The sequence below is a fragment of the Aquarana catesbeiana genome, linkage group LG13, assembly GCF_042186555.1.
Source record: "Aquarana catesbeiana isolate 2022-GZ linkage group LG13, ASM4218655v1, whole genome shotgun sequence".
NCBI classification, from domain to species: Eukaryota; Metazoa; Chordata; class Amphibia; order Anura; family Ranidae; genus Aquarana; species Aquarana catesbeiana.
This window is the reverse complement of record NC_133336.1, coordinates 60440239-60458734: the sequence shown is the minus strand read 5'-3', so window position 1 is coordinate 60458734 and position 18496 is coordinate 60440239. Positions and strand designations below refer to the sequence as shown.

Genomic DNA, 18496 nt, shown 5'->3' with positions numbered 1-18496 from the left:
AGTTGACAGCAACAGATTCCAAATGCAAATAGCACACTTGAAATGAACTCTGGACCTTTTATCTGCTCCTTGTAAATGGGATAATGAGGGAATAACACACACCTGGCCATGGACTGCAAAGGTTTTGCAACCAAGTATTAAAAAGTGAAAGTTTGATGGATGATTGTTAATCTGTCCCATTACTTTTGGTCCCTTAAAAAGTGTGAGGCACATATACAAACTGTTGTAATTCCTACACTGTTCACCTGATTTGGATGTAAATACCCTCAAATTAAAGCTGAAAGTCTGCATTCAAAGAACATCTTGATTGTTTTATTTCACAACCATTGTGGTGGTGTATAGAGCAAAAAAAGATTAGAATTGTTTAGATGTCCCAATATTTATGGACCTGACTGTATACCTTTTATGGATAGGTATATATAAAAATACATATGGATTGATTCATAGACATACTGTAGCCAGTGTTGCCAACCTACCAGATTGAAATTTACTGACACAACAACCAAAATTTACTGGCACAGCCAAGTTTTTACTGCCATTTCCAAAAGTTACAAAATTACAGTTGTAAGTGCAAATTTCAGTATTTAGGCTACAAATAAGTACAATATGCAATTAGCAATGTGATTCAAGGTAGATATTAAGGCAAAAAGCATATTTCTTATTTTATTTTAAATATAGTAAGTGGCTCAGGGGCAGGAAATTAGGATGGGCGACACACGCACATGAAATAGACTCTCATAGTGACAATGACAGCAGTGTACAGCAGTATAAATCACTGGCAGGTCCCATCCTGAGTCACAGTGACAGACTCCTCCAGTCCAAACAGCATTGACAGTCCCGCTTCCGGCTTTCCTTGCTCCCGTCCCCCAGACCCACACATGAGGCTCTGGCCACTCCGCTTGGCTCCCTTGCACCATGACATCACTCGACATGCTCAGGCACCGCCTCCGCCAGACCCGCCCTACCCGCCGGTACCACCCGAACACACTGTAGCAGGTACTTGGATGGTCCTGGCCGGCTCTGGACCCAAGCTGTGCTTACCCATTTCCAAGCCAATCGCCACGGCCATATTTTTTACTGGCAACCTTTTCCCCTTACTGGCAGGAGAAAAATGCCTGTTTTTTACTGGCTGCCGGTAAAAATACTGATGGTTGGCAACACTGACTGTAGCTATAGAGGAATTTAGAGGTACTCTACATAGGATTATGATGGGGAGATACAGAAATTCAGTAACCTAAAATGAGACGGAATTTCATTGAGATTCTGTATATACTGTAATGTGTTTTGGGAAACGAAACTCTGCTGACTTTTAGCTCTGGATTCTGCTGCCCACTAGTGGTAAATTCTGCCCATGCATACATTATTTCTGTTCCAGGTTATGTTGTCCCATACCCTTCTACTTTATAAAACTGTAGCCAGATGTGTGACTCAGACCGAGGACAGAGATCTTATTGTTGTGGTACCCACCTTTTATAACCATAAAGTTTTTTTGGAAGGATTACATGTTGGATAGAAGGATCTCTGTGGATTATGGTGGATTGCTCTGAATCATGGGTTCTAAAATAACAATGGGTTTTTGTGTGCTTTAAAGAAGCCGTAGCTGTGTAACAAGGTAATGAGTGCAGATATACAGTATTCTGCTTCTAATATTTCTGGGGTCATTATGATTTTTGGAAAACACTTATTTCACCCCTTCAAACATTGTGACCTGTAATAATGATGCCAGGAGCTCAATACCAAGAACTTTATTTCAAATTGTCGGAGTTTGACAATAATTCTCTGTAGGCTGATAAAAGACTTTTCTTGTGACACTTTTGTACTGGGTAAATATTGTTAGGAAATAACACTATTTATTGTGATTACATTGTTTATTGTGTAATTGCAATATAAATGATCCTTTTTAAATCTGCGTTACTGCAGCTGATCTATACTTAATAATAAGCCTATGTAAAACTATTAATATGTTTTGGATAGAGTAGGGATGGGTAAAAGGGGAATTTTAGGAAGCGCACATATTGTCTAAGTACAAGAGTCCTGTGTGTTCTTCCTTGAACCATGGTGTACTTTGTGTATTTCTTCCAGATCTGTGCAGTAATCCAGTGTGGTACTTTACCTCTGTGCAGGAGCATCCTGGAGTAAAGACCGGTCACTCCTCTTTCTCCTTTGTGCCAGGTGGACTGGTCATGTCTCCACCCCCTCCTGTAGGTAGCATGTAGTGCAGGTGTAGGCAACCTGGGGCCCTCCAGCTGTTGTGGAACTACATTTCCCATGAGGCATTGCAAGGCTGGCAGTTGCAATTACTCCCAGAGGAATGATGGGACTTGTAGTTCTTCGAAAGCTGGAGAGCCCTAGGTTTCCTACACCTGCTGTAGTGGGTTTGACCTACTAGGTCCCTCCTACAACTCTGTTCTCTGCACAGGCTATGTACAGCATAATGATGAGGTCACTGCTAGTTTTAAAAGGCAATGATCGGTTTTGCAAAGACATACAAAGAGCATTTATACCAATTGTGGCTATTGAGGAATATAATTAAATGAAGGTATTTTTGTTTGCATTTCATCTATAAGATCCTGCAGGTTTCTTTCTTTCTGTATTCTGTAAAACCGCTTTCCTTTTGTTGCCTTTCCCAGAGACATAGCAGGAATTAAGTGATCTCTGCAAAGGGAGGGATATCATCTTTAAGGACTTGTTGACATTTGTGGTTGGGAGTGGGGGTTTGGTGGTATCGCACTTCAACGGCTCCCACTTAAGCTTTGCGGCCACAGCAGGAATTGTCATGTTTGACGGGCACTACAGCCTGTTGAACCCAAACTATTCAAGTGAATGGGGCCACACTGCAGCTGCAACTGCCCCGCATCCGTATGCAATGCATGCTGTTGCAGCACGGTAGTACAGCATTTGCATGAATTGGGTGGTAAGGAGGTGACATATGGCTTCCCTGCCACCTGTTGAACACCTCTGAATACCAATCTCGCTTTACAGAGAAGCAGCAGTCCTTGCAGCAAGTATAATTGAGCCCTTAGACTGTTGTGACCTAAATAGGTTTACCCACTTAAAGATTTCTCCTGGCCTTCTGTTCCTCGTAGCTTAAAAATATTGGATTTCCCATAATTTTCTATACTGAAGACAGTGGTCACCAGGACCGGTAGAGAGGGTGAATCTCCCCAACAGGTGTAAGACGTCAAAAAAATCCTGATGGGTTCTAACCCTTGGAGTCCATCTCCCATTGGGGAGATTTCCTCATTTCCTATTCCAGTGACAGTAAACAGAAGGATGGGAAGTGACAGTAATTTGCTCCAGCGGGGACACCACTTTGTGCTGTTTATCACTTTGTTTGCTTTCCTGTCCTGGTCACCCCCATTCCCTAAGACCTGTCCTGGTATTACACGAGTTTCACCACGACACATGGAGGAAATTTCTGCAATCGAATCACAGACAGCAATAAAAGTGGACAGAGGTCCTAACTTCTAACCCTTCCCTTACTCTACTAGAACAAGTCTAGCTATTTTTGAGTCTTTTCCAAGTGTTTTTGAAAATAATGTTAGGTTTTTTAGACCAACAGGCAGATCCAGACAACCTAAAAATTTTTAAGTCTGTAAAATAAGTTATAGTAGAGATTTTGTTGATGTCCTTTATGAAAAACAGGATCTAGAAATGCAGAACTGAGATTACAGATGTTGCTCAGTTACGCTGGTGTGTCCACTTGCAGTCTGCACGGACGTGCTCTAAAAGTAGGAAAAGGCTAATGTAAAGTCAATCTGATATTTTTAATGCATTTTTATTTTTAGTGCATGGATGATAAAGAAGACAAATCTTTTATGGTTAAATATTTTATTTGAGTGCGTTTTCAGTACAATACAGGAGTCGCAAACCAACACTTGTACATATCGACAATTTTTATTTTTTTTTTGCTGTGTGCAACTAACTTTTGTTTTTTTTAAAGTACATTTTATTGTTTTACCATATAGAGGAAAAAAAAAAATCATACAACCCATACAGATACAGAAATGAATGTATGTCCATACAGTACAGCGCTACAGTACATTAGAGCTGCACGATTCTGGCCAAAATGAGAATCACGATTTTTTTTGCTTAGATTAAAAAGATCCCGATTTTCGCAGCGTAAAATTTTTCACATTATACCAAAAAAAAAAATTGGGCTGACTTTACTGGTTATTTATTTATTTTTTTTAATTCATTAAAGTGTAATTTTTTCCCAAAAAATTGCATTTGAACGACTGCTGTGCAAATACAGTGCGGGTCTCATATATATTTATATATATATATATATATATATCTATATATATATATATATATAGATATATATAGATATATATATAGATATATATATCTATATATATATATATATATATATATATATATATATATATATAGATATATATATCTATATATATATAGATATATATATCTATATATATAGATATATCTATATATATAGATATATACACACATATATAGATATACATATATATATATATAGATATACATATAGATATACATATAGATATAGATATACATATAGATATAGATATATATAGATATATATATCTATATATATTAGAGACCCGCACTGTATTTGCACAGCAGTCGTTCAACTGCAATTTTTTGGGAAAAAAATTACACTTTATTGAAATTTTTTTTTCCTCTATATGGTAAAAAAATAAAACGTACTTTTAAAAAAACAAAAGTGAGTTGCACACAGCAAAAAAAATAAATAAATAAATTGTCGATATGTACAAGTGTTGGTTTGTGACTCCTGTATTGTACTGAAAACTCACTCAAATAAAATATTTAACCATAAAAGATTTGTCTTCTTTATCATCCATGCACTAAAAATAAAAATGCATTAAAAATATCAGATTGACTTTACATTAGCCTTTTCCTACTTTTAGAGCACGTCCGTGCAGACTGCAAGTGGACACCAGCGTAACAGAGCAACATCTGTAATCTCAGTTCTGCATTTCTAGATCCTGTTTTTCACAAAGGGGATCAACAAAATCTCTACTGTAACTTATATATATATATATATATATATATATATATATATATATATATATATATATATATATATATGTGTATGTGTGTGTGTGTGTGTATATATATATGTGTGTATATCTATATATATAATATGTATGTATGTGTTTGGGGGTTCTAAGTAATTTTCTAGCAAAAAAAAAATTATTTTAACTTGAAACCAACAACATGTCAGAAAAAGGGTTAGTGTTTAAGTGGTTAAACTTCCCTCATTTACACACCAAAGTGTATTCCTTTGATCCAAAGGACAAATTGTTACAATTTTTATAATTAAGTTCCATTGCTAAAGAATGTTGTGATTCTTGTCAGACTGCCCGTTTTTTTTTTTTTTTTTTTTTTTTTTTTTCCCCCTTTCTTTTGACGGCTGTCGGCTTCAGCAGAGCAGAGAGAATTCTCTGCATAGAAAGAATGGGGAAATACTTTGTCAAGATCGCAAGGTGGAAAAAAATCGCGATAATGATTCTTAACAATTAATTGTGCAGCTCTACAGTGCATACAAAACAAAGCAGGAAAAGAACATCATCACTGACATGTCTAGAGAAATGTTAGTTCTGCCATTACATAAAGCAGAGTAAATGGCCTTGCAGCCAGTATCAGCATATTGTTATGGATATGCATAAATAAGATATAGCTTTGATGGTAACATATTTTGTGAGTGTAGCCAGGGGGACCAAGTTTTATTTCAAGCTTCTTTGGGCATTCTCTAGCCTTGTATGTTAGTTTGTACATGGGTATTGCTTGCTTAGTAAGACCAAGCTATATAGAGTGAGAGGAGCACATGATTTCCATTTCCGTTTAAGTCGGTAGTAGAAGGAGCGAATTTCTTTCCTGCAGCCACGGGCTCGATTCCCCCATTAACACAGACAGTGTTTACAGGGGAATCTCTCCCACCGAGCCATTGTGTTCTTCCAGTGGGGTCGGGGGAAGCTGTTGGGGGAGTAATATCGAGCAGGTTAGTTGTACCCACGTTGATCGATCAACTTGGGTACATTCAGCCTTCCCATACATACATCTTTCGAAATGTCCGGCCTTAGTGTAAGAGCAATAGATGTAAAAGGAATTTTGTACAGTTGGGAAGGCTGTCTTCTAAATATCACAGTAAGCATTGCAGAGGGTTACATGTATTAGGTGGAGCGACCGAAGGTATAAACTAGGTAATTTCAGACCAGAAGGTACGTATAGGTGAACATTCCCAAACCATTTGTTAAAAGGTACCAGCGGTAGAGCAGCATTTGGAGCTAGAGGGAGATGGGAGTTTACCAATTCGGAAAAGAATGTATTGAGTGTAGTATGTGTGGTGCAAGAATTTCATCTGGATGACTTTATCTCTGCTGGAAGAGAGAGAATTTCCGGTCAAGCATTTGTGTGGGCAGGTGCTGTCTTTTTTTTTTTTTTTTTCTCCACTGCAGATTAGGCTGTCAACAGCAGCAAATTCAGATGGGGAGAAGATCGAGAGGAATCTAGTTCCTCAATGGTTTCCTTGGTCACAGGGAGGCAGCTATCTGATTGGCTGCTGGCACCCCAGGTGATTTGGTGGCCATCTTGTGACAGGCAGAGTCTATTTAAGTCCCTGGCCCATCTGACAGGGACAGTACACAGTCAAGGAAAAGTTCTGGAGGGGTAGAGCACGTGCAAGGACCCCCTCCAAGGACCCCTCCAAATCTCTGGGAAGCGTCACCTGGCCAGGCCACATTCAGCTCCTTGTGGCAGATGCTGTTGGCACCTCTGGGTCTTCAAGGTACTGTCTGTACAACTTGTAAATATTCCTGGTAGGGTTGCCTTCCCACCAGGCCTGTGTGTATAGCTGGACTTTGGTTATAATATACTCTTGTTATTGCACCTGGACTTGGTGTGTTTTCTGCCCACTGCATCACATTGCACTTACCCACATGCTCAATTAGTTCAGGCATATCTCTCCTACAGTGAGATTCAGTTAAACATGAGTCATTTGGTTTTGGAGTGGAGGAGCGACAGTGGTATGTAGAGATAACCTTAGAATGGTCTGGTTGAAAAAGTAGTTTATCCAGCTCAGAGACCTGTAATGCCACATTAGATAGACCAAACTGACCCTCTGCAGTGTCGCATAACTGTAAATATCTGAAGTATGCCATATTCGGGAGGTTATAGTCCCTCTGTAAATCTAGGAGGGATTTAAAAGTGCCTGTATAGTATAGATGTGAGACCTATTTCACTCCATATCTCAGCCCAAATTGAGCCGTCTGTACACAGAAATAATTCTCGCAGATTGTGCCACAAAGGGGTGTAAGGAGAATGCTTTCTATTCCCCATGGGAGTAGTCACCTGGGATACTTTAAATATTCAAAGTGTCATAGCTAGTATTTTTGTAAGATCACGCATCATTGTATTTAGCTTCTGTGTTAAATTCTTTAGAGATTCGTATAGTGTAAGTATGGCTTCTTTTAAGGCGGTGGCTGCTTTATTAGTGCTTTTTTTTTTTTTTTTTTTTTTTTTTATATCCCTTTTTTGTAGTTCTAATGCATTTTTCTGAAAGCCAGCATTTACAGAGGCTTAAGCTGGCCATACATGGAAATTAATCTGGTTCAACTGGGACCTGTTGAATTTCTATCGGATTGTTGCCATTGTATTTGAACAGAAGACTTCTGTTCAATCGCCCTGTAGGTATATTCTCGCATGTTCAGTGCTGCAGGCTATAGCCTGTAGCGCTGATCTATATATTCTGACGACGGGAAGTCTCCCTGCTGTCAGAATACAATGATACAGCGGGGAGCATTCCCCCAACCAGATTGCGTATGGATAGGGGAATCAGGTCAGTTTTTTTTTTTTGTTCAGCCGGATGGTTGGATGAAAAACAAAATGACCCATGTATGGCCAGCTTTAGACAGGCACTCATCATGTCTATACCTACACTTTAAAGTGTCAAGGCATTATACAAATTTCCCAAATTCTCCATCACCCTTTTCAAGATCTCATCTTAGCATAGTAAGAAACAACTTATTTTTCTCTGTACATCATCACCAGGCTTGTGAAAATGTTGCTGGAGAAGCTGCAGGTAGTGCAGTTCCTACTGGTATAGGCATGCCCCTAGAACTACATCTCCCAAGAGCTCTTTCTCTACACACAATGGGCGGACAGGCTCCTGGAATTTACTGTAGTAGCAATGTTTTGCAGGGAAAGAATTCAATGTGTGCATGTGGAGAGGGACCAAAGGGCGCAGAGATGGGCAAAATTCTGTAGTGCAGCAGGCAGGGCCGACCACGCTGCTTGAGATTTCAGCAGAGGAAATGTATTGTGTTGGCAGCCCAAACAGCAAGTTGGTAGAAGGAAAGAAAACATAGTTGTGTGTTGCCACCTAGTAGATACAGTGAAAAAAGTAGCTGCTGCTATCACTTGTGTGTACCCACATGAAAAACCAATAAATTTATGAAAAATGTGATAGCGTTGTCAAATTGAATCCAAGATGTATAACACAAAATTGGTAAACTGATAAACATTAAAGTGCAAGTGCCACAAAACACATGAAATATCCCATATATAATGAAAAAAATTATGTGCATTAAAGTGCAAGTGCCAATTAATAAAGAAAATGTAAAAAGTCCACATGCAGCTCTAATAAAGAGCAACAGTCTTTGAAGTATTAAAAGAGGAAAAGATGATGATCCCCTCACCAGCTTTCAGTGTGTATAGGACAGCACACCACACCACGTGAGAATCAAACCTGCTTACCAGATATCAGCAAGTGATAGGCATTGATTAATAAATTCCCAAGGGATCACATCTGAACTCGTCAATCACCAGTAAGTAAATGGTTAAAATACACCACAAAGCTTGCATCCATTCACTTGTCCCAGGCAGCAACAAAGCTGTAAACCTCCAGCAGTCAGTGGGTGTTTCACCCAATCAAGGGGATATCATCAGCGAATGGAAATAAAGCAGCATATAGTGAAGCCCGTCTCACTTGTGAAAAGATTTATTGTAGCAACTTACATGTACAGTCAATAAGAAAGATCACCATAAAAACAAAACCGCTGCGGCATTCAGTGTGCGTGTGTCTCATAGTCAGCCTGACATGTTTCATCCGAGTGGACATCATCAGAGGCTACTGGTGAAGGGATTATCATCTTTTCCTCTTTTAATACTTCAAAGACTGTTGCTTTTTATTAGCGCAGCATGTGGACTTTTTTATATTTTTATATTTGCTTCACAACAAATAGTGCTGACTGCTTTCCTCTTCTAATATTATTTCCTTTTTTTCAGTAGCGCGGATTCCTACCTGTTTTTATTAATCAAGAAAATGTGCCAATGTGACCATCCGATGAATATAAAATTAATAATTATATAGAGTCTACTAAAATTAATCCAGCAGTAAATCTTCTTAGTGTATAGTGCACACAAACAGTCTCTAATAATAAGTCTTGCTCCACCAATAAATATACGGTGTGTCTTAACTTCATAACACGTGTCCCATACACCAGGTGCAGTGCATGCTCACCTTTATCTTAGACCCACCTGGGGTAAAATGCGCATAAATGAGAGAATAATTGCTGTTCATGTTCCTTACATGTTCCCTTTAAGGGTGACTCCGCATTGGCTGTAGGTAGGTAACTCCAGGGTAACATAAGGAGAAAGAAACACTTCCAGAATTGTAATACCTGGGTTAACAGCTGAATAAACCACACAACCCCAACTTCATAGATTGCACTCACAGCTCCAGATGAAGCCACGTGGATGGTGGCGTAACGCGTAGGGGTGGAGCCTGGCAATGGGAACTCTTGCAAGGAATACGTGAGACTTACTGGATGTTATATGCTATGATTTTATCTTATAAATGTGAGTGCAGTCTATGGTGTATGGGATACGTGTTATGAAGTGAAGACACCCCGTATATTTATTGGTGGCGCACGACTTCTTATTAGAGACTGTTTGTGTGCACTATACACTAAGAAGAATTACTGCTGGATTAATTTCAATTTCTTTCTCGAACATCACGGGACACAGAGCCACAGTAATTACTGATGGGTTATATAGGTATCACTGGTGATTGGACACTGGCACACCCTATCAGGAAGTTCAACCCCCTATATAATCCCTCCCCCTTGCAGGGATACCTCAGTTTTTACGCCAGTGTCTTAGGTGATGGACGTGTAAGGATGTCCTGTGCTGAGCTCCAAAGGGAATATCCTGATATCCTATACTGGGGCAAGCCAGGCGAACCGGATCCATTCAAAGTGTCTTTTCATGGCCGAATTGAATGGTACCCGGGCCTCGTGTCCGAAGAAACGAGGTTTTACCCGTAACGCTTCTCTTTTTAGAGAGCTGGACCCCGCAGATCAGAAAATGGCTTTAAACTTCCTAATTTCTGGCGAGGTGCTTTACGGTCCCAGAACTGTTGGATCCCCCTACTGATGGGGGCCCCAGTCTCTGACGGTTTTTTCAAACGGAGCCCACCGTGAGAGGTGAAGATTGGGTCTGTGTAAACTGCACCCTGCGGCTGGATAAGGTAAGAGGAGATTCCACAGAATTTTTGAGTTCTAGTGGCTTTTCTCCTTTAAGGTAAATGCATGCTATGCCTATTGTGACCACCGGGGGACTGCCAAGAGCACTGAGTGCTTAGACTCCCCACTCAGGCCAGCTGCAGGCTATTAGAGGCACTCTGTACAGGTGCACACAGCCTTCTGAGAGACACAGAGCTGACGGTCGCATGTAAGGTGGGACACAGGCATTCTCCTAGGCAGCATTTACTGAAGTAACACCAGACTGAGCATTGGGTAGCAAGGCTTTTAGCCAGACTACATCGCTCAGCGGGCAGTGTTCATTTGTATACCTCACACCTTGTTGCTTTGCACTATGGGTAGAAGAGGTTCAAGCATCCCAGGAACCAGAGACACTAGGGGATCTCGTTCAGGTTCTGAGGGCCCCCTGTCGGCAGCATCCTCCCCCCCCCTAAAAGATGGGCCAGGGACGGCTAGCCAGGGAGAGCCATCGGGGTCAGGGGCTACACCTACTTCTGGCACTTCAGCCCCTGTATATATTACATAAGAGGTTTTTTCCTCAACCATTAATGGTCTAGAGGAAAGATTAATGGCCGTGATTACGTCTTCACTCAGTGGAAGAAAACGCACAAGGCTTTCCTCTGTTCCCCAAGACCCTCAGACAGAGGAGCTCTGGGATAAAGGAGATGAATCCCTTTCAGAGGATCGGGATGGGACGGATGATTCCTCTTCAGAGGACTCAGGTGGAGAGGGACCCTCTGCGACTTCCCAAGAGGAGAAAGTCTTAGTGCAGATCCTCACTGGATTGGTCCGATCCACATTTAAGTTGCCCATACCTGAAACTGCTAAAGAATCCTCTTCTGCTTTGGGGTCACTGAAACCTTTCCAAGCAGCACATGCTTTTCCTGTTCATAATTTACTTGAAAAGCTCATTTATTCTGAGTGGGATCACCCAGACAAACGTTTTTTTCCGCCGAGAAAGTTTTCAACACTTTATCCGATGGAAGAAAAGTTTATTAAAATGTGGGGAATACCGGTTATTGATGCCGCCATTTCCTCCGTAAATAATAGCATGACTTGTCCTGTAGACAATGCTCAGATGCTCAGGGATCCTGTAGATAAAAGGATGGAATCCCTATTGAAGGATGTTTTCTCCTTAGCAGGATCAGTGGCCCAACCTGCAGTAGCAGCGATTGGAGTCTGTCAATACTTAAGAGAACATGTTAACTAGGTCATCAAAGTATTACCTGAACAGCAGGCCCAGGGGTTTGCTAACCTTCCAGCGGCCTTATGCTTTGTGGTTGACGCCATTAGAGATTCTATCGTGCAAACCTCCCGTCTTTCACTGGGGTTGGTGCATATACGTAGAATCCTATGGTTGAAAAATTGGTCAGCCGAAGCACCATGTAAGAAGCTACTGGCTGGGTTTCCATTTCGTGGTGCAAGGTTATTTGGAGAGGACTTGGATAACTATATCAAGAGAATCTCTTGTGGGAAAAGCACTCTCTTACCTGTCAAGAAGAAGAGTAAGCGTCCCTCTTTCAAACGGACTCTTTCCCCAGCGCTGGGGGCTTCAGCCTCCAGGCAGTCTCGATGGCCGCCTCCATCGGGGTCCAGAGACAAGAGTCAACCCCAGGGACAAAAGAGGTCCTGGGGAAAGAAGCCTACTAGGCAAAACACTAAGACCTCTGCATGAGGGGGCGCCCCCGCTCACTCGAGTGGGGGAAGACTGCGACAGTTCTCAGAGCTCAGGCAGGAGGACTTCCAGGACAGATGGGTAATCTCCACGGTAACCTTAGGGTACAAGCTGGAGTTTCAGGAATTCCCCTCTCCTCGGTTCCTCAGATCAGGTGTTCCCAGAGAAGTACCAGTCGCTCCTTCTAGCGTTAGGGCGACTTTTGTCGCAGGAGGTCATTATGATAGTTCCCGCAAAGGACCAGGGATTGGGCTTCTATTCCAACCCTTTTACGGTCCAAAAGCCAAATGGGGATGTCAGGCCCATTCTGGACTTAAGGGATCTAAACCGATTCCTAAGGATTCAATCCTTCCGCATGGAATCAATTTGAACAGTAGTTCCCACCCTGCAGGGAGGAGAATTTCTGGCATCAATAGACATCAGAGATGCATATCTGCATGTGCCCATTTTTCCTGCTCATCAGAAGTTTCTGCGCTTTGAGGTAGGAGGGCGCCATTTCCAGTTTATGGCTCTGCCTTTCAGGATAGCCACTGCATCTCGAGTGTTCACAAAAATCTTGGCTCCTCCTCTGACCAGATTAAGGGCTCAGGGTATAGCTGTCATAGCATACCTAGACGACCTGCTCTTGATAGACCGGTCGGTAGCCTCTTTGCATGGAAACTTGAGGACCACAGTCAGGTATCTAGAACACCTGGGTTGGATCCTCAACTTAGAAAAGTCTTTCCTAAAACCAGTAAGAAGACTGGAGTATTTAGGTCTGATTATAGATACAAGCCAGGAGAAAATATTTCTACCCCAGGCAAAGATCACTGCTTTGAGCGAGCTGATTCTGACAGTAAGGACCAAGAAGGGTCCCTCAGTCCGCCTTTGTATGAGGCTACTAGGGAAGATGGTGTCTTCATTCGAAGCAGTTCCCTATGCTCAGTTTCACTCAAGAATTCTGCAACACAGTATTCTGTTGACCTGGAACAAGAAGGTTCAGGCATTAGACTTTCCGATGCGCCTGTCGCATGCGGTGCGTCAGAGCCTCAATTGGTGACTCATACCCGAGAACCTGCAGAAGGGGAAATCCTTTCTACCGGTTACCTGGACGGTGGTAACAACAGATGCCAGTCTGCCAGGTTGGGGAGCAGTTCTGGAACAGGCTGCGGTCCAAGGGATATGGTCCAAGACAGAGAGGACCTTACCCATCAACATTCTGGAGATCCGGGCGATACATTTAGCTCTAAAAGCCTGGACTATCAGGCTACAGGGTTGTCCGGTCAGGATCCAGTCCGACAATGCCACAGCAGTGGCTTATATCAATCATCAGGGAGGCACCCAGAGCCGAGCTGCTCAAAAGGAGGTGAACCAGATCTTAGTCTGGGCAGAGATGCATGTGCCATGCATATCGGCAGTTTTCATCCCGGGAATAGAGAATTGGCAGGCGGACTATCTAAGCCGCCAGCAGTTACTTCCAGGGGAATGGTCTCTGCATCCCGACGTCTTTTGGGCCATATGCCAAAGATGGGGGGTTCTAGATGTATATCTCTTTGCATCCCAATTCTACACAAAGATAGACAGATTTGTGGCAAGGACAAAAGATCCTCTTGCATGCGGGACGGATGCGTTGGTGATTCCGTGGCATCGGTTCTCACTGATTTATACATTCCCGCCTATTCTGCTATTACCACGACTCCTTCGCAGGATCAGGCAGGAAAGGAAGTCGGTACTTCTGGTGGCCCGCTTGGCCCAGAACGACTTGGTATGCAGAAATAGTAAGGATGACGGTGGGTTCCCCGTTGACCCTACCGGTACGCCCAGACCTGTTATCTCAAGGTCCAGTGTTCCATCCTGCCTTACAAACGCTAAATTTGACGGTTTGGCTATTGAGACCCACGTTCTGAAGAGTCGTGGGCTCTCAGGTCCTGTCATATCTACCTTGATTAATGCAAGGAAGCCAGCTTCCAGGATGATTTATCATAGAGTCTGGAAAGCTTATGTATCCTGGTGTGAATCCAGAGGTTGGCATCCCAGGAAATATGTCATAGGTAGAATTCTTGATTTTCTACAATTAGGATTAGAGATGAAGCTGGCCTTGAGTACCATCAAGGGCCAGGTCTCTGCTTTAGCAGTATTATTTCAGCGGCCACTTGCTTCGCATTCTTTGGTCCGAAATTTTATGCAGGGGGTGATGCGTCTTAATCCTCCGGTTAAAGCGCCCCTAAACCCCTGGGACTTGAACTTGGTCCTGGCTGTGTTACAAAGACAGCCTTTTGAACCAATAAGTCAGATTCCTTTGGTCTTGTTGACAAGGAAGTAAATTTTTCTGGTGGCCTTCTGCTAGAAGAGTATCAGAATTAGCAGCTCTTTTCTGTAAGGAGCCTTATTTGATTATACACAAGGATAGAGTGGTACTACGCCCTCATCCTAGTTTTTTACCGAAGGTGGTTTCAGATTTTCATTTAAACCAAGACATTGTTCTGCCTTCCTTTTTTCCAGATCCCTGTTCTCCGGAAGAGAGATCTCTACATTCGTTGGATGTAGTAAGAGCAGTTAAGGCCTATCTAGGGACAACTGCTCAGATCCGCAAGACGGATGTTTTGTTTGTGCTGCCAGAGGGTCCCAATAGAGGACAGGCAGCGTCAAAAGCTACCATTGCTAAATGGATTCGACAGTTGATCATTCAAGCTTACGGTTTGAAACAGAAGATTCCTCCGTTTCAGATCAAGGCACATTCCACAAGGGCTATTGGTGCTTCTTGGGCAGTGCATCACCGGGCCTCTATGGCTCAAATCTGCAAGGCCGCAACCTGGTCTTCAGTTCATACATTCACCAGATTCTATCAGGTGGATGTGAGAAGGCATGAGGATATCGCCTTTGGGCGTAGTGTGCTGCAGGCAACGGTACAGGGTCCTCAGGTCTGGTTGCACCCTACTTGGTCGTGGTTCCCCCCCCTCAGGTAGCATTGCTCTGGGACATCCCATCAGTAATTACTGTGGCTCTGTGTCCCGTGATGTTCGAGAAAGAAAATAGGATTTTTTAAAACAGCTTACCTGTAAAATCCTTTTCTTTCGAAGGACATCACGGGACACAGAGGTCCCGCCCCTCTTCTAATACACTATATTGCTTGGCTACAAAACTGAGGTATCCCTGCAAGGGGGAGGGATTATATAGGGGGTTGAACTTCCTGATAGGGTGTGCCAGTGTCCAATCACCAGTGATACCTATATAACCCATCAGTAATTACTGTGGCTCTGTGTCCCGTGATGTCCTTCGAAAGAAAAGGATTTTACAGGTAAGCTGTTTTAAAAAATCCTATTTTTAGTGGACTCTATTTATATAATCATTTTATATTCATCGGATGGCCACATTGGCACATTTTCTTGATTATCGGCATTTGTGCTTTAATGCACATCAGTTTTTTCATTATCTGATATTTCATATGTTTTGTGGCACTTGCACTTTAATGTTTATCAGTTTACCAATTTTGTGTTATACATCTTAGATTCAATTTGGCAGCGCTATCACATTTTTCATTAATTTATAAGGTAGTAGAGTTTAGAAAGACGTAGTATTGATTGGGACTCTTTAAGTACCATTGTCTACTAAATCAAACCAAATGTCATCATTTTAAATTGTACAGCATAAATTTGCAGTTGCATAATAAAATCACATACAACTGATAATTGGTGGTTAAAGATATTGTGTTATATAACCTAATTTATGAGTATATTAACATTCAGAATGTTTTCAGCCTAGAGTGTTTTCTCTCCACGCGTTCCATGAACTGCATTTGTTTCTTCAGGAGTGGATAAATGATACATATGGGTCTAGCATAGTCTCCAGCCATAATAAAATCATATGTCATATTGTTACTCAGTCCCTGGGGATAGACAGTGAAGAAAAAAAGGGAAAAACCCCACAGAAGATAACTCAAGCAAGCAGACTGATCCCTACTGCTCTCAACGAGAGCGCAGCAACCGCCACTGAATCCCTGAAGAGGCCCTATGTGGTTGCCTAAGTCAGACAAATTTTGTCCATTAGATCTCCTCTGAGATGGCTCAAATAGCTTCTTGTGTAAGAAGGTAGTAACAGACTAGATTGTTGGCAAATCAAACGCTTTTTATTTTCTGTACCTGCAGCTTTTTTAAACCGCTAAAACAAAGGTAAATGTGCATGAACTGGAGAGATATTTCAAATCTCTCCTCTGTCACTAGCATATCTTATGAGAAATCTCCAGAAATGGCCTTATCTAAATAATCGGGCTCTATGAGAGAGGTCATGAAAGGATTGCTCCCTTATCTAATCTCTGCTGTGCGAATAATCATACCCAGACACTGAAGAACAAGAGTCTCTCCCACTATTAAGGAGTGGGTTACTGAACTCAATCAATTAAAGAGAATGGAGGAAATAGTGGCAAGCATACAGGAGCGCCATTATAAGTTTATGGAATTGTGGTCACCCTGGATTGAATTCTTGAGTTCAGACATGCTGAGATCTTATCTTTGAAAAAGTAAATGTATATGAGTGAGACTCGGATTTGGTTTGGGAGATTAGCTTGATGGTCAAGAGGGTGCTTCCCAGAGGTTTGTGTTGGTCTGTCCATGTTTTGTGCATGTTTGTGTGTGTGTGTGTGTGTGTGTGTGTGTGTGTGTGTTTTTTTTTTTTTGTTTTTCTTTTTTTCCTTTCCTTCTCTGTTCTCTTCTTTTCTTTTTCTTCTCTATCAGGCAGATATCTGCCCAGGAGGATCACTTGATGGCACAAAGTAGTCATTATTATTTACTTTATTTTTTATTTTATTTATGGTACTTATATAGTGCCATCAATTTACGCAGCGCTTTACATATACATTCTGCATTCACATCATTCCCCACCCTAAAGGAGCTTACAATCTAAGATCCCTAACTCACATTTATATACTAGGACCAATTTAGACAGAAGCTAATTAACCTGCCAGCATGTCTTTGGAGTGTGGGAGGAAACCGGAGTACCCGGAAGAAACCCACACAGGCACAGGGAGAACATGCAGACTGCAGGCAGGTAGTGTTGTGGTTGGGATTTGAACCAGCGACCCTTTTTACTGCTAGGCAAGAGTGCTACATTATGGAAGAATAGGTAAAAAATACCTAACCATATGGATTTGAGCTAAGTATTAACAATAAAAATACAAAGGTATATGGGAATACGCTATCTATGTGCTGTGAGTAGAACTTGTGTAAATACAAAACACTTAATAAAATGTGATTATTAAAAAAAAAAAATGGAGAGATGTTCGTTTTTTTTTCAAATTTTGCCCAACATACACTTAAGCATGGAATATTGCCTTGTGAGATGTGGAAGGGGCATGCCAATCCTCTCCATGCCAACAGTTGTTGTTTCTGGGGGTGGTGATCTGGCAGGTGGAAGTGACCTGTTATAATAAACAGAAGGTATGGTGTGCTTTCCGTGTCCTATTTTGCATTACTTGTACACATTTCAGGTTCTCTGAAGTGCACCTGACAGTTTAATAATGGTGAAACAAATAATATTGGCAATATGTAGCACCATAGACGAGAATTCAAGCTAGCTGTGAATAGCAAGAGAAAATTATTTGAGAGATTTGTAACTGCTACAAATATTCTGGTATGATATGGCCTTAAGTAATTGGCATATGATCACCCACCGTTTTATTCATTTATTATTTAGATATGTAAACAGGCGTGTCAATAAAAACTGAGTGCAAGTTTTTATTTAGAGGGTCTACAGAAAAATGATGATTTCCAAATAACTGTCTCCTTCTTCTAATTTTTTGTTTACCCCTGTTTTACAGCTGAACAGGAAGGCACACAGAAAAGAACCTTCTCAAACTGGATTAATTCACAGTTATTAAAGGTAACAATTTATATCGGTCAGTATATGAAATTCTAAGGTTTTCAAATAAATATCCACATGCATAGCTTAGTTTAATAGACAGTGGCGAACCTCTTCTTTGGCCCCCCGCCAGTGCTTTCCACTCCTTCTTCTCTCTCTGCTGCTTGCTATGTGCAACACCTGTGGGCTCCACAGGTGTCGCAGTGTGCATCTATCGAAACACACAGCGCTGCTCAGCCCCCCCCCTCCCCCCCCCCTGCTCACAGAATTTTATTGACAGCAGCAGGAGCCATAGCTGTGAGCTGTTGTAGACGGGCACAGTGATGGATCAAGATCGGTCTCTGGTAAGTATAGGGGGTTGTGGGTAGTGGATGATACAAACACTGTGTCACTGTCAGGGGTATGCCTCAGAGATCAGTAGCTATAGCAGTAGAGAGGCTCC

At 41.8% G+C, this 18496-nt stretch overlaps 1 protein-coding gene across 6 annotated transcripts in view; it reads left to right on the top strand.

Annotated features, from left to right (window-relative positions):
* The window catches only part of SYNE2 (spectrin repeat containing nuclear envelope protein 2), a 582128-nt gene that overhangs the window by 80344 nt on the left and 483288 nt on the right, over nt 1-18496 (top strand). For all 6 annotated transcript variants that reach the window (XM_073609718.1, XM_073609721.1, XM_073609720.1 and 3 more), the window contains exon 3: nt 18014-18075. In XM_073609718.1, coding sequence (XP_073465819.1) covers nt 18014-18075 — 62 coding nt within the window. The remainder of the gene's footprint in view (nt 1-18013; nt 18076-18496) is intronic.